The sequence below is a fragment of the Hibiscus syriacus genome, unplaced genomic scaffold (genome assembly GCF_006381635.1).
Source record: "Hibiscus syriacus cultivar Baekdansim isolate YM2019G1 unplaced genomic scaffold, ASM638163v2 tig00110283_pilon, whole genome shotgun sequence".
Classification (NCBI taxonomy): domain Eukaryota; kingdom Viridiplantae; phylum Streptophyta; class Magnoliopsida; order Malvales; family Malvaceae; genus Hibiscus; species Hibiscus syriacus.
The window spans coordinates 218,075-235,521 of record NW_024062661.1 but is presented as its reverse complement, the minus strand read 5'-3'; the positions used below and the strand labels follow the sequence as shown (position 1 = coordinate 235,521).

At 35.7% G+C, this 17,447-nt stretch overlaps 1 protein-coding gene across 1 annotated transcript; it reads left to right on the top strand.

The window, feature by feature from the left end:
- Positions 1-9,764: 9,764 nt before the first annotated feature.
- Positions 9,765-12,342, top strand: LOC120116067 (cation/H(+) antiporter 11-like). Its single transcript, XM_039136626.1, has 3 exons — positions 9,765-10,010; positions 10,150-11,154; positions 11,239-12,342. The coding sequence occupies exons 1-3, from the start codon at positions 9,765-9,767 to the stop codon at positions 12,340-12,342; spliced, it is 2,355 nt and encodes a 784-aa protein (XP_038992557.1).
- Positions 12,343-17,447: the final 5,105 nt, after the last annotated feature.

The window sequence follows — 17,447 nt, the reverse complement described above, 5'->3', positions numbered from 1 at the left end:
AATAAAATAATAAAATCAAAAGAGAGAAAAAAGAAAGAAAATAAAATAGAAATAATAAATAAAATAATAAGAAAAATAAATCAAAGGAGAAAAAGATTAAAAAATAGATTAAAATAAAAAAAATCAAAGAAAAACATGAAATAAAATAAAAAAAATTAATAAAATATTAAATAAATCATAGAGAGAGAAAAATTGTTAAATTGTAAAAGTAATAAAATAAAATCAATATGAAAAAGAAAAAAAAGAAAAAATTAAAAAATATAAAAAAAATTTAGAGGATCAAAATTGATAAAAACAACAACTCAAAGGACTAAAATGAACTAAACAAAAATATAAAGGAACACACAATAATTAAACCCAAATATAAAATAGTGACTGAAATGAAATATTAACAAATATCAAAACCAAAGTCAAATATAAACGAAAATAACATAATATACAAAATAGGGTTTAAATATAAATATTAAAAATAACCAGTATTCGATACAAAATAGTATCATTTCATTTAATGACTAAAAGATAAAATTACCAGATCAGAGGGACCATTAACGTGATTATACCATGCGTTAAAGTACAACCCTAGTCCCTCATAAAACGGCATCGTTTCACGTTATATATAAATATAACAACCAAAGGCCAAAACCGACCATATCCCTCATTTGCTTCGTCTTGAAAATTAGAGGGAAAAGAGAGATTGAAACTCTCTCAAAACTCACCAGGAAAGGGAAAAGCCTTCACCGCCGGTGGCGGTCCACGGCTGTCGGAGTGAACAAACCCCCCTCGAATGCACCTTTCGTTACCCTGAGCCTATATTCTATACCCTCCTGACCTCAAACCTTTCTCAGACCTCTAGATATAGGAAAAAAGGAAGCTTTTTCTACCTTCGGCGATGGGCTCCTCGAAATCCGATGAGGCCACAGCTATAAGATCTGGGTTCAAGGTGAGACTTTCTTCTTTTCTGTCTTGTTTTTTTCGAATCTTTGTTATTTTTCTTTTCGAAATTCCCCTGTTTTCCCTAATACTTTTTTCCCTCACCCGAATCTCTTTATTTTCGTATAATTTCCCCGTCATATTTCTTGTGTATTGTCGAGCTTACATGCTTTATTTATAGTCCAAAAGAGTCATACTTTTAGAGAATTTGGCTCCAACTGAACTTGTTTATTATTGTTTGTTATTGGTTTGTTGGTGTCGGTTTGTTGGTGTCGAAAACCACGTTTGTTGTGCCGAGAATCACGGTCGTGGGTTGCTGTTATGGCGAGGAGTCTACGGATGAAGGGGGATGTGGCTGGAACGAGTATGCGACGCTGAGGAGACTGGCATGCTAGGGTTCTGGAAACCCTAACCTTCAGGGCCGATTCGGGTTACAGCCCGGGTCTGGTTCGGGTTGCAGCTTCAATTCGCTCCAGCTGGTCCTGGGCTGCCTGCGTGTAACGGGTCCACTCCACTGCTGAGCTATGGCTAGGTTTGTAAAACGTTATTTGGGCCTGAACATGTAAAAACAAAATAAATGGAAATATATATAATTATATAATATAATTTGTAATATTATATAACATAATAATATTAATTGAAACGAACAAAATTAGGTGTCTTCAGTTGGTAAACAATTAAGAGTTAATCTCGAACTATGATCCTCTTTTTACATCGGTCCTTAAATTTTTAAAAGTTCTATTTTCATCCATAAACTAAGATTATTATTCTAATTAGTCCTCAAATTTTGAACATTTTATTTTTCATCCCCAAATTATATCATTTATTCTAAATTGGTCACCAAACTTTTTCAACATTTCAATTTTATCTCAAACTATATGTATATACTAATCACATTCTTGTTAATAAAATCACTAGGCCAAACTATACTATTATATGTATGAAATAAAAAAAATTAGGCTAAACTATGATTAAAATTAATTACATATTTAGATGAATTTGGAGATGAAATTGAAAGATTTAAAAGTTTAAGGATCAATTTAAAATGAGAGTCATAATTTAATGATGAAATTAGAATGTTCAAAAGTCATACGAAATTCATATGTCATTATTCAATAAATTATCATTGTCCACCTTTTCTATCCTCGGACGTCTAGTGGTTGATTGACCCCTTGTCATCATACAAAATTCATAAACCCATTTAAATGATCAGAGGTTCATGTAATGCAATTCATTGATCCAAGTTAGGTGACGATGTAGGTTCGATGATAACGATGAACTAGTGGACGACGATTGGCTAAACGACAAAGTGTAAGACATTTTGCACGATGATAATAAGATGATCAATTAATAGCGATATGTTGGAAGATAAAGTTCATGGCGTGTGCCAAGGTTCACGTTCCCTAGTGTGCGTTGTGTTGTATGTAAGTTAAGCCTAGGGTTGTTAGGATGTTAGATCTAACAGTTTCAGCAACAATTTCAACACTTGAGTGCTATAAAAGGAATGCATTGTAGCTTTATGAATTAGAGAAAACAAATAATAATTTTTCACTTTTCTTAAATTCTTTATATAGTATCTTTCGCTAAGGGTTATGGGGTTTCTTCTTCCTCGTTATTGTATTTTCTTTGAGTGGTTCGTAGCTGTTTCAGTTGTTGGAAGTTCCTCATCATCGGTCGTCATGTTTACAAATAAGAATGTAAACATTGTCTTGGACTAGACAAACTTTCTTCTCTAAAAATAGCAAATCCTTCTCACGGTTCGTAGTCATCGTCTAGAGAGGCTTCTCAATGGCACGATACCGGTTCCACCTGAATTCATTGTTGATGTCAATGGTGCGTCCATTGTTAATGAGGGGTTTGAATATTTTATGGCACAAGATAATGCTCTTCCCTCGTGGCTTGTGTCTACGATCAATGCTCATCTTTTGCCTCAGTTTATTGGTGTTGAGTCTACTGTGGTTGTTTAGAGTACCGTTATTCAATTTTTTTGCCAACAAATCCATGACGATGGTGATGAATCTGCACTACAAGATTCAATCATTAAGGAAATATGATGATTCGATGCATGTGTATCTCACTTATATTAAGGAGGTTTGTGATGCACTTGCGTCGTGTGGCAACCCGATGTCATAGGTGGAGCATATTGTTAGCATTTTAAAGGGTTTACCGAGAGAGTATCAATCGTTTATGGTTGTGATCACTTCTAGCCCATATACACTTCCTCTTTATCGGATTTACTCTATCCTGGTGGATGCGGAGACACAACTGACCGATTTTGATTTTCAGGCTGAGAATTTTCCTATGACTGTCAATGTTGTTCAGGGACAAGTGCACATCAACTCCATATGATATGGTAATACTCATGATCACAAATAGTAGCATCAAACCTCGATGTGTGGCAGATGATATGGTGGCAGAGGTCAAACGCGACTACAATGTTAGTTGTGTGGTAAGATCGATCACTCAATTGATAGATGATGGTACTGATTTGACTGTGATTTTGCATCGGTTCTTACAAATAATGCTCGGTCACAATACAAGGGCGAGTCGAGTAGTGCTAACTATGTTATCATTGACAATCTTGGTTGTGTATGTTATGCCAACAAGCATGGTGCTATTTTTGTATCGACACAAGCTGGTGGCATGCCTCAAGCCACCATGGCCTCGTCCTCTCGTGCTCAGTGGGCTGTTGACTTGGGTGCTACGCATCATGTGACTCATTATGCTTCCAATAATGCTCACCCGACTGATCTTGATGGTCCAGGTAATCTCTTGGTTGGGAATGAAGTTTCACTTAATGTGAATATGGTTGGTCGATCTGTCTTATGCTCATCGTCTCAAGCTTTGTTACTTGTCGATTTGTTACATGTGCCTAAAATCATTAAACATCTTCACTCGATGTCAAAGTTTGCTATGGATAATCACATCTTTTTCGAGTTTCATACTGATGGTTGTTGCGTTCGTGATGAGGTGATGGGCAAAGTTCTTCTTTGAGGGAAATAGCAAGGGGGTCTTTATACATTTACATTGGAAAGTAAATCGAATACTAGTAATAAGGCAGAGGTTTTTTCAGTTGATGCTTCTTGTAATTCTTTTAAACTTTGGCATAGAAGCTTAGGGCATCCAATTTTTTCTAGTTTGAAATCGGTTTGTAAGTCCATTGATGTTATCATTCCAAATAATGCGAATCAAACTTGTGTTAATTGTTGTTTGGGTAAAAGTCACAAGTTACCTTTTGTTGAATCTACCATAGTTTATGATGTACCTTTCTAGCTTATTTTCATTGATCTTTGGGGACCTTTACCTGAGCCCTCGGTTGGATTTCGATATTATATTTCCTTTATGGATGCTTGCACGAGGCATACATGGGTCTATTTGTTGATAGAAAAGTCACAGACAATTGTTGCTTTTCGGTTATTTCAAAGTATGGTTCAGACTCGATTTTCCTTACCAATCAAAGTAGTGCAAAGTGATTGGGGTGGGGAGTGCAGAAACTGGTCGAATGAATTAGCTCAGGCAGGTGTTTTGCATAGGGTTACTTGTCCTCATACTTCTGAGCATAATGGGATTCTTGAGTGTAAGCATCAATATTTGATCGAGTTGGCACTAGTGTTGTTAGCTCAAGCATCTCTCCCAATACGATTTTGGTCATATGTAGTCACTACAACTGCTCATCTAGTGAACAGGCTGCCAACCAAAATGTTAGGCAATATTTCTTCCTTTGAAATTTTTTTTGCAAAGAAGCCAGACTACAAAGCTATGTGGGTGTTTGGTTGTAGGTGTTTCCCGCACCTTAGAGCTTTTCAACCTCACAAGTTGATGCCACAGTCTCAAGTTTGCATGTTTTTGGGATATAGCTCTCACCATCGAGGGTTCCAATGCCTTGACTCAAATGGACGTGTCTTTGTTAGCATGTATGTCAAATTTGATGAGCTTGTATTTCCTTTTGCAAAAAAAAAGTAGGTTGTAGATCGTCGGGGTTCGCTCTCTCTATGGTCAGTAGTACTTGAGGTTATTGCTGAGAGTCGCAAGGTGTGTCCTCAAGTGGTGGTACTGTTGCAGGCTTATACTATCACACCATTATAGGCAATTGCTGTCACGGGTGAAGTTGGTCATGGTTCTAGTTTGGGCGATGAAGTTAGTCTTCCTTCTCTGTTGTCTGTTGTTCCCTCTCTAATTGTTGCTACAATCACCAATGATGCTAATGGTCATGAAGTAAATCAGCATATTGTTGAAGAAGTTAGTGATAATAATAATAATTTACCTGTTGTTAGTACTCATCCCATGATTACTATAACTAAGCATGACATCTTCAAGCCAAGGATATTTCTTGCTGAGTTAGATACTGCAATACCTGCTGATGTTCATCAGGCCATGCAGTCTAGTAACTAGGTAGTTGTTGTTCAGGATGAATTAACTGCTCTATAATGAAACGGTACATGGTCATTGGTACTGTTGCTAGCTGGACTAATAACAGTTGGTTACAAATGGCTATTCAAGTTGAAGCAAAATCTCGATGGCACGGTTCATCGTTACAAAGCACGTCTTGTTGCCAAGGGTTTTTCACAAGTGCCCGATTAAGATTTCAAAAAAACTTTTAGCCCAGTGGTCAAGTTTCAGACCTTGAATTTTGTTTTATCCCTTGTTGTAATAAACAAATGGTCTCTGTGGCATGTGGATGTTAACAACATCTTCCTACATGGTGATTTGAGAGGACGTTTTCATGCAGCAACCACCTGGGTTTGAACAATTTGCTACGGATGGCAACAAGCTCGTCTATAAGCTTCACAAGCTCTTTATGGGATGCGTCAAGCGCCTAGGAATTGGCATACCAAGCTGACGGATAGGTCATGCAAATGGGGTTTCGTGCATCGAAGGCTGATGCATCACTCTTTATTTCTCATGCTCACGGGGAGTATACATATGTTCTTGTCTATGTAGATGACATTGTTGTTACAGGGCAGTTGGTTGTTGAAATTGAACTAATGATTCATTTGCTTCATGATTATTTCTCGTTGAAGGATCTTGATGATATGCACTATTGTTTTTGGAATTGAGGTTCAATGTTGTGATGAATCTTTAGTCTTAACTCAGAATAAATTTGTTTTAGAGATGTTAGAGAATACTGACATGTCGAATGCTCGAGAATTTTGAATCATGGTTGGAGCATTGTTGTATGTCTGTCATATGAGACCATATATTGTCTACAGTGTGAGTAAGATAGCTCAATTTATGAGTGAGCCACGTGAGTGTCACTTGTTGGCTGCCAAACGTATCTTGCGATACCTGGCTGGAACAATGGAGTATGGATTGGTTTTTTCACCATCTAAGGCGGCACTACGTATGGTGGCATTTACTGATGTTGATTTGGGTGGATGTGTTGATGATCGAAGGTTTATGTCAGGCCATTGTGTGTTGGTTGGTGATAACATGGTGTCGTAGAACGCAAAGAAGCAGAAGGTTGTCTCGAGGTCCACCATGAAAGCAAAATACCGTAGCTTAGCTGATGTTGCAGCAGAAGTTGCTTGGGTTTATACGCTTCTGACCGTTCTTGGAGTGGTTCGACATGAGAAACCCATCAACTGGTATGACAATACCAGTGCGATTGCATTGAGTGCAAATCCAATTCATCATGCTCAATCCAAGCATGCAGACTTAGATGTTCATTTTGTGAGGGGAAAAATTGCTGGAAATCAGTTATGTGTTAGCTATGTCCCTGCTGCTCATTAACTTACAGATGGCTAACAAAACCATTGTCCAAAGCAGCTTTTACAACGTTTTGTGAGAGAGTGAACGTTTGTTTGCTGAAGAAAGGAGAAGAAGAAGAAGTAGAGAGAATGTTGGAAGATAAAGTGCATAGCGTGTGCTAAGGCTCACGTTCCCTAGTGTGTGTTGTGTTGTAGGTGAGTTAAGCCTAGGGTTGTTAGGCTGTTAGATGTAACAGTTTCAGTAACAATTTCAGCACTTGAGTGTTATAAAAGGAATATATTGCAACTTTATCAATTAGAGAAAACAAATAATAATTTTTCAGTTTTCTTAAATTCTTAATACGACAAAAGCAATAAGTGGTGATGGTTGATTAACAATATAAATTCGACAGAAAAATATAAATTTCTACTTGATAATATTAAACATGATATAATTATAATAGATGTATGATTAAAATAAATTAAACTAAGAAATAAGAAGGCTTTGCAATTTATATGATATAAATAGTTATCTATCAAAACTTATATAAAATATTTTAAATATACTAACTATAGAATGGTTACTTAATATATTATCATAATAGAATTCTTCAAATTCACAGACGAGTTAAAAAGTTACCATATATTTTTAATTGACATTCTAAAAAAATAAAAATTAAATGAATGAAACACAAAATAAAATCTAAAACGAGTATGTATAGAGTACACAGATTCTCAAATTTATTGCCTTCAAAACAAAAGGAGAATATATATACATACTCATATTTTGATGGTGAAAAAAATATCAAAAACGAGGTTTTAATGCTATCACGTGCCTTTTTTAAGGTTTATGATTTAAAGTTTTAGTGTTAATATTTAATGTTAAGTTTTAGGGTTTAGGGGTTATATTTTAAGATTTAATGTTTAAGGTGCATAAGTAGGACACGTGTAGGGTTAGAAACCCATACAATGGATGTATAAAACAAATATTCTACAAGAGATGTTATAATGCTTCCATGCGAATTATTTTGAAGGTTTTGGATTTAGAATTTTTTATGTTTAGAATTTAAGGGTTAAGTTGTAAGATTTAGGGTTTAAAATCTCTAAATAATGCACATGGCAAAATTAGAATCTCACTTGTGGAATATTTTGTTTCAACTTTGTATTCATAATTCTAGTAAGATTATTATCCCATGCACAAATGGTGGAAAAACATTCCACAAGTAAGGTTCTAAGGTTCGTATGTCTTATTTAAGATTTTAGGGGGGGGGTTAGATTTTAAATAGATTTAGGTTTTCTTTATGTAAAAATAATAATAATTTTAAGTTTGTTAAAGTAAAAATTTCAACAAAAAAAATAATATTAACACGACACATGTTGTGCTTTGAGAGATTAACGAATTTTTTAACGGTCGTGACATACCATACACTTAAAATGATAACGAAAAAAATATTAAACATCAAAAGTGAATAAAGAATTAACCACATAAATAGTCACGGAACATAGAAAGATTATAAACCCACTTATTATTTTATAACAAATCAGTCACTGAATTGTTAAAAGTTAATACTCTAGTAACGTAAGGTTAATATGACTAATTAAACACTTAAATTGACTTACTTGACATTGTTTGACCAAAGACAAAAATGTCATTTTCCTTTGAATTCATTGAAATGGTTGATTCATTTTCCGAAAGAGACTTTATCACCAAAAGGCAGTTGCTCTCCACCTCCACACCTCCACGCAACCAATGAATAGCATAAAGCACAACCTTAGACTCCATAAAAACAACATCAACATGAACAATTGTAGCAAATCCACCCTCCAAGTCTTGGCTACAACAAACCTGGCATCATCACCACGCAACACAGCAACAAAACTGACCCTGTCACCAACTGCACTTATCGCAGCTGGTGGCAACATGTGATTGGTGTATGAATTATTGAACGAGTTTTGTGCTCATTAGATCATATATTAGAAATTATGTAAGGACAGCAAAGTCCAAGCACATGTTGCTAAATTGTGGCACCAACTTTGTATCTTGAGGGACAATAAAGTATGGATATTGTCAACTTTTTTTTTTTAATTTTTTTCACCAGCTTTAGGTTATGGGGTGATATTAATGAACAACTCTTCTTTTTGTAGAAGAAGAAATAGCTTATGACTACACCAACGACAGATGGGGCCTTTGTACAATGGCACAACCTGAGGTGCAATCAAGGACAGTAAAAATTTCATCTCCCGATACCCGACTCAGGTTACCTTTACTGGAGATGGCAACTTACCGAGCCAATGCAGGCTTCCCAGGTTTAATCCCAACAATTTCTTCCACCTCTTTAGTAACAAGCATATAGCTTTCATCGGTGATTCCATGGCTTGGAACCAATTGGAATCACTAGGTCTGTTATAAATGTGACATGTAACACGTCACAGGGTCCCAAAATTTAGGAGTCCCATATATGAATGTCATTCTCATTCAAGCTCGTTCATATACAACGGTGCTAAGTAAGCCAACCTAACCTAAATCCTAACGTTCCATATCAATCTTTTGTTATTAAGGTAACAAGTGTCAACGGTCAAGTGACCAATTTACTATAAAACAAAGACGTTAGTGATTTTTTTATTACTTTCAAATATTAGTGAGAAAAAAATTTACTCTTATTACTTTCAAATATTAGTGAGAAAAAGAAAAATTTACTCATATTGTAGTGATCATTTGTATAGTTTACCCTTAAATAAGATAGCATAATAAAATTGAATAGATGAAATATAAAACAAGAAAAATATAAGAATGATAATGATAGAATACAAGTAATAATTGTCCGATTAAAGATAGACAATATTATCATTTTAACAAATAAAAAACTAAAAATAACCATAACCGTCTATCTATTAGAATCAATATGACTTTTTATTTTCAAAGGGTTGGTATGAGTTAGATGAAAGCCAACCCAAAACTATATATATTCAAAGTAAATATATCAAAGAACAAGGTAGCCTAAAATCTAGTTAAAACAACTGTAAATCGTTAACATTACTAATAAAACAAAGAAAAATGTTTCTGACTTTATATTTGAAGCATGACGATGACATCACAACCAATTCTCTTACGTTCCCTTCATTAATACAATAATCTTAGCGATCGTTATGGCTGGACCACCGCCGCCGCCGCCACCTTTTTCCTTTGGGAATGGGACATTCGAAGTTTGCATGGCTTTACCACCCAAGATCAATTCCGTCGGCATCTGGGAAAATCAGACTTCTCCTTCAGTGATTCTCACATATTCATTACCGCTTCTAGAGTTACAGATGCTCTTGATATTCACGGTCACTCATCTCGTGTATGGCATCCTCAAGCCTCTTGGAATCACCCTCTTTGCCTCACAGATGTTTGTATGTTAAATAATTACCTACAGTTTTATTTTATTTTTCTTTCTCTTTTATATATATCTTGATTTTTCTCACATAGGAAGCAAGCAAAAGCCTACCTCGATTTATGGCTGATATCTTCCGTTTAACTTTTTTTTACTAGGCTGGCATGATCATGGGGCCTGCAGTGCTGGGGAAAATAGAAAGTTTTCGAGACATATTTATTCGAAATGAATTAGTATTACAAGTCATTGATACTACAGCAGGGTTTGGTTTCTGTATATTTTCGTTTCTGATGGGAGTGAAAATGGACGCGAGGTTGGCATTAAAGACAACAAGGAGAGCCGTAGTGATTGGCATTGTATCCCTTTTATGTCCTCTTTTGGTTAGTATAATTGTTCAAGAGATCTACAAAACGCCTAATCAAAGTGAAAGAATAACAATAGAATATTTGGTGGGGGTAGTCACTCAATCCGTGACACATTTTTCTGTCGTCGCATGGCTTCTCGGCGAGCTCAATATCCTAAATTCAGAGTTGGGACGACTGGCCCTATCAGCGGCGGCCGTAAGTGACTTGAGCAACATATTTCTATATAAATGCTTTACTTTGGCAGGATATTGGAAAATGTCACCATCATTGGCTGTGGGGTGGGCAGGAGCAACGATTTTTTACTTATTTCTTCTTTTTTGTGTGTTTCGTCCATGGATGTTTTGGGTAATTAGAACAACACCAGAAGGTAGGCCAGTTAAGGGAGTGTACGTTGTGATCATCATGATGTTAGCTTTTGCATATGGCGTGTTTACCCATTGGCTTGATCGTAGTCCTTTACTCGGGGCTTTTCTCGTTGGTTTAGCTGTCCCCGACGGACCGCCACTAGGATCTACCATGGTAGAAAAGTTCGATGGTTTAGCCAACGGTGTCTTTTTAGTAATCTACGTAACTACATCTACAATGAGAGTTAATCCAACGAAGATGTTGGCTGATCTGTCTAGAGTCAGATTTACTTGCATTTTGGTTATTGCCACATTTCTTGCCAAATTCATATCATGTTTGATAGCGTCATGTTGGAGTAGGATTCCGATAAGGGACTCCTTGGCATTTTCTCTCATTATGAGCAGCAAAGGCATCGTGGAACTCTCATATTTCTCCAGTTACAAAGATAGTGAGGTAATCAGAATCAACAGAATTCATGTGTCTCTATTCGTTATTTTTCTTAACAAAACACTAATCTTCCTTTTATTGGTTCCCCAGGTTTTATCGGATGAAACTTTTAGTATGTTGACCCTTGTTGTTCTAGTAAATGCGACTATAATCCCAATCCTGGTGAAGTACCTTTACGACCCGGTTTCAAGAAAATACGCAAGCTATCAACAAAGAAACATAATGCACTTAAAACCTAACTCTGAGCTACGGATTCTTGCATGTGTTCATCGACCTGAACATGTCTCGGCCCTGGTCGATGTGCTAAATATTACATACCCTACGAAAGAGAGTCCTAACGTTGTTTACGCCCTTCACCTGATCGAACTAGTCGGTCGTGACTCTCCGGTCTTCATAGCTCACCAAAAGCATAAAAATCTAGTTGTCAATTCCTACCACCACATTGTTGCTTTCAATCAATATGAGAAAAACAATTGGGAAACAGTCACAGTGAACGCATTCACAGCAATCTCTCCGAGTAAACTGATGCATGAAGACGTCTGCACTCTAGCCCTGGACAAAGAAGTATCCTTCATACTTCTTCCATTTCATAGAAAATGGTCTGTTGACGGATCTATTGAAGATGACAACAATGTGATAAGGAACATGAACTGCAACGTCCTAGACCGAGCCCCTTGCTCGACGGGGATCCTCGTGGACAGGAGGAGGAAACTATTTATGTCATCGACCTCAACTTACTCCGTCGGAATGATCTTCTTAGGTGGTAAAGATGATAGAGAAGCTTTAACATTAGCCAAACGAATTGCCCGTGACCCTAAAGTTAAGTTAACTGTGATCCATCTCATTGCTGATGAAGACAGCGGGAATTTCATTGACTGGGACGGGATGCTGGATGCTGAGGTATTGAAAGATATTAAGCAAAATGACAATAGTCATGGTTGCGACGTAAAGTATATAGTTCTAGTTTCGAAACATGGGCAACAAGCATCGAGGATCGTTCAATCAATTGTGGGTGACTATGACTTGATTATTGTAGGTAGACGTTACGGGGCGGATTCCGTCCAAACAATGGGTCTGTCAGACTGGAGTGAATTTCCTGAGCTAGGGGTCATCGGAGACCTTCTTGTATCCCCAGATTTAAATTGTAGGATATCCGTACTAGTTGTGCAACAACAGGATTTTATAGACAGTTAAAAGAATGTTGCGTCTACGGGTGAAGTTGACCGTGATCCATTTCATTATTGATGAAGTCCATGTTAATGACATGAACTGAGACATGATTCTGGATGTTGGAATATTGAGAGATACCAAGCACAATGGATTTAGTAATGTTTGCAATATGATGTATGTAAAATAAGTTTTGAACAACGGGATGCAAGCCGTGTGTTTCGTTTGATCGATTGCAGATGGCTATTACTTGATCATTATCGGTAGACGCCACAAGGTGGATTCAATACAAATGATGGGCTTATCAGACTGGAGTGATTTTCCCGAGCTAGGGATCATTGGAGACCTTCTTGCATCCACAAATTTACATATCATGGCATCTCTTCTAGTTGTGCAGCAACAAAATTATTTAGATCAGATTATGTCACATTCAAATATATTAAAAATTTTATTCATTATAGGTGTAATGAGGCGATTTTTTTCAAATTTTTTAATTATGAGTTTGAATTTTCTTATAAATATTTATTTTTATTGTTTTGTTCAAAGAATTTAGAATAATGTGCCTCGAATGAGACCAATTGCACATATGCAAAATAAAATGTTTAACATGATTTGAAATATCGAATTTACACAAAAATTGATACAATAGACATTATATTTAATTCGAGTAAAAATAGGTCTAAATCAATCAAGCCCAACTTCACTCAACACCAAGCCAACTCTCATGCTCTCTAAAGGCCCAAATTCATCTTTTTCTCTCCTTAGCATGTGTACCCATGCTCCTCATGCCTCTCTCAACATTAAACTTCACCTACAACCTCCTCACCAAACACACTAATGAAACTCTTTCTATATTCACCACCTAACCCAAACGCACCCTTGACCACACATTCTCTTTTTACCCAAAATTCAGTCAGACACCAACTCTCCACCCATCAACCAAAACTAAACTTGAACATAACCTGCAAAAGAAAAAGGAGAGAAGTAAAAAATGTTTAAAAAAAATGATAGATCGAAAAGGAAAAGAAATCCACAAAAAAGAAGAGAAATAACGAAGATATTTATCTTTTTAATCAAAATTATTTATGATGATCAAACCATTTTCAAAAATTGTTGATGGGAACGAGAGGGTTGCATTGGTCGCGGCGATTCACACTTTCTGGTTTGGATAGAGAGTCACTATCGAAGCAAAGATAGTTGTTAGTCTATGATTCTTTATTAGAGTGAGAATAAAAAAAGTAGCGTATGGGAGAAGATCAATAGTACATATGAAAAAGCTGGAAAAGAGATAAAAAAAACTCATTCTTTCATCCTTCCTTCGGGGTATAAATACACTAACTACATGTCTGGTGTCAAGACTATGGTCACAACGTCTGCTAATAGGCTGGAAGATTATGCATGCATGGTTGTTTATATATTAGATTTCGCTATCAAATGTCTCCTCAAAGATTGGGGGTATGAACTTTGAAGAGCGATCCCAAATGATGGTTCAAGAGATTGTATGATGCTTTCTGGGAATTTTTAGTGGCTCTTCTCAGATGATGGAGGGTTGCATTGGTCGCTGGCGATTCACACTTTCTGGTTTGGATAGAGAGTCACTATCGAAGCAAAGATAGTTGTTAGTCGATGATTCTTTATTAGAGTGAGAATAAAAAAAGTAGCGTATGAGAGAAGATCAATAGTACATATGAAAAAGCTGGAAAAGAGAGAAAAAGACTCATTCTTTCATCCTTCCTTCGGGGTATAAATACACTGACTACATGTCTGGTGTCAAGACTATGGTCACAATGTCTGCTAATAGGTTGGAAGACTATGCATGCATGGTTGTTTATATATTAGATTTCGCTATATCAAATGTCTCCTCAAAGATTGGGGGTATGAACTTTGAAGAGCGATCCCAACGGATGATGGTTCAAGAGATTGTATGATGCTTCCTGGGAATTTTTAGTGGCTCTTCTCAGATGATGGAGTCTTCAGGGGTCTTTATTGACGGAGATTTAGTAGTTTTCAGAGGGTCTTCTCTCAAGGTATAACATCGTATCTACCCTTAGTCAGGGGAATATATTATAGTGGTATGACTCGAGACTTTCATTTGAAGATGTATTCCTCTTTAATTGGCTCTCTTTTGGGGGGACATCATAATATTTTTTCTTGAATGTCTACGGCAAACTACACAAGTGTTGACTTGTAATTGGAGTGGCCAGGATGCGCGATATTTAAACCATTTGAGGGTGATGTATCCCTTCATTATTTAAAGGGTTTTTTAGGGATAGGGTTCTTAGATCCTTAACTTCTCTTTCTTTTGAAGTTTTACTTTTATTTTAAATTTTTTGGTTGGAATGGAGAAGACTTAAACAACGTCTACAGTAGAAGGCGAGTCCTTCACCTACAAGCAAGGATGGTTGAAATGAGGCCATAAATCTTTTAATAAGTTAAAGTTTATTGTGTGAAAATTATAAATTTGAATTTAAGATTCCCTCGGGGTCATGCTGTGTGATTGGTTACAGTAAAGTCTCTAGTCACGATCAAGAGTGGTTCTATCTTCTTCTTTTCACTCTAGAGGTGGGGAATCATCCCCTACTGTATATTTTTATGAAGGATATTATAAATGACTGTAGGGTTTCTATACGTCAGTTGGCCAAAGTCTCTTGGGATCTTTATTGGCTACTTTATTTATTATCGGTGGAAGGAATAGACACTCATTTTCATCTTGTACTTAATTTAAATGTAAATTTCTTTTTATCTTTCTTATTTTCATTTTTATTTTACTATTATAAGTATTATTATCATTATTATGGTTATTTTTTATTAATTACTATTATCATTCTTATGTGTGTGTATATATATAGATAGAGATTATGTGAAAAATGAACGGGCTTTATTAACACTAATATTTTTTATTATAGACCTATATGTAAAGTTTGATTACAAGCTCAAATCACTGCAAGAAAATAAGGCCCATAACATTAACAAAGTCGGGAACTTTAGGTGGTGTTTGGTTCGCTATAATGTTTCTGAGGAAATTGGAATATGTGAATGAATTGAAATCTGTCAGGAATTGGAATCCAATTTCATATTTTGTTTGGTTCGCATACATGTCAGATGAATTATATTTCAGTAATGTAAAATGACAGAATTGTCCTTTTTTTTTGCTTAATTTTAGTTTGTTTTATAAATTTACATGTAGCAATATATTATAAAAAAATTTAAAAAATAAATTTTAATTTTATTGATTGATTATTAATTTCAATAAATTATAAAAATCATGCTAATAAACATTATAAGTTAAAATCATCCCAATTAGGAATGGTCATGGGTTGGGTTGGGTCGGGTTTTTGGTCCACCCGACCCGACCCGAGAACAAGGGAACCTCCATCCGAGACCCGACCCGACCAAAATAAAGTTTCACCGACTCGACCCGAACATATGAATTAAAAACCCGACCCGACCCGAAATAAAAAAATTATTTTTATTCAATAAAAACAGTGACTTAATTGAAAAAAATATAGAGGGGTATGATTGTAATTATTCCTAAATATATAAGGTAATATTATATATTTTTTGGGTCGGGTCGGGTATTTTTCACCCTAAACTCGAACTCGACCCGAATATCACACTTAAAAAAAACTGACCCGACCCGACCAAAATAAAATTTCACCTGACCCGACCCGAATATATGAATTAGAAATCCGACCCGACCCGAAATAATAAAAAAATTATTTTTATTCAATAAAAACAATGACTTGATTGAAAAAAATTATATATAGAGGGGTATTAATGTAATTATTCTTAAATATATAAGGTAAAATTATATATATTTTCGGGTCGGATATTTTTCACCCTAAACTCGAACTCGACCCGAATATCACACTTAAAAAAATCGACCCGACCAGACCAAAATAAAGTTTCACCCGACCCGAAATAATAAAAAAAATATTTTTATTCAACAAAAACAGTGACTTAATTGAAAAAAATTATATATAGAGGGGTATTCTTGTAATTATTCTTAAATATATAAGGTAAAATTATATATATTTTCGATTCGAGTTTTTTTCACCCTAAACCCAAACTCGACCCGACCCAAATATCACACTTAAAAAAACCGACCTAACCCGAAATTAGATTCTAATTCTAAAGTATTCATACGAACCAAAAGCCACGGTTTTACTAAAGTTCCAGCCGTCGCCGCTTCAAGAGATGATCTCCTACAGCTAGACGTATGCAACACACGTCATGACAAAATGTAAATAGGTTTGTCAAACAGATCGAGTCCAATCTGATCTGATCAATAGTCCAGTTCAATTTTAAATGAGGCCTAACTTTGACTGACCAATGGCCCAAGACTAGTTGAGTCACCAACGGGATGGATGGCTAATAAGTTGTTGGGCTATGGGCTACTAAATTGGGCCTTATCTAAGTGGACTTGGATTTAAGGCAACATAAGGTAATCAATCACGGCATCACCGGAGACGGTTGCCCAGACGACGCATTGGCACGTGGAAGCCCACAGCAACACTCTTCGATCGAAAACAGAAGATAAAATGATAAACATAATTAGCCGTCATTACCATAACTAAACTCGATTGATTCAATAGAAAAGCACAATAGACTTTTAAAATCGAGATTGCCTTTGGCGTTACATGACAATGACCGACGACAAAAGATATCAATGTTAGGGTTTTAATCGAGGGGACAAAGGGAATCTAATAATGATAAAGGTACTCTACAACAACCAAAACCGACGACAACAATTAGCAAAAATAACAAACGAGACAAAAAAATGTAGAGAAACGACATGAAGGTGTCAAAATGAAAGATCAAAATTAAATTTAGAATTTATACCCAAGATAATGGGTAAATTATAACACATACCCCTAGACTGTTTGTGTCTCACACTCTATCATTATAAGTTTGTTCTTCATTTATTTTGGTCCCTATTATTCTTGAATTGATTTCTTAGAACTTATCTAAATTAATCCCGAATTAACATTGCTCTTGTACAATTGAGACTAAAAATTTACATTTATTTAAATTAAGTCCTTTAAACTTTAGTTTACTTCCAATTTGGTCCTTCATTACTTGGGCAATAACTGAAGTAATACATACAAGAAAAACTTAAACCATGACTAAGG

Bases quoted from the DNA above. Each gene is read 5' to 3' on its own strand.
- LOC120116067 (XM_039136626.1), top strand. From the start codon at position 9,765: ATGGCTGGACCACCGCCGCCGCCGCCACCTTTTTCCTTTGGGAATGGG. The intron at 10,011-10,149 runs GTATGTTAAATA...TTTTTTTACTAG, and splicing joins TCTTTGCCTCACAGATGTTT to GCTGGCATGATCATGGGGCC. The intron at 11,155-11,238 runs GTAATCAGAATC...TTGGTTCCCCAG, and splicing joins CCAGTTACAAAGATAGTGAG to GTTTTATCGGATGAAACTTT.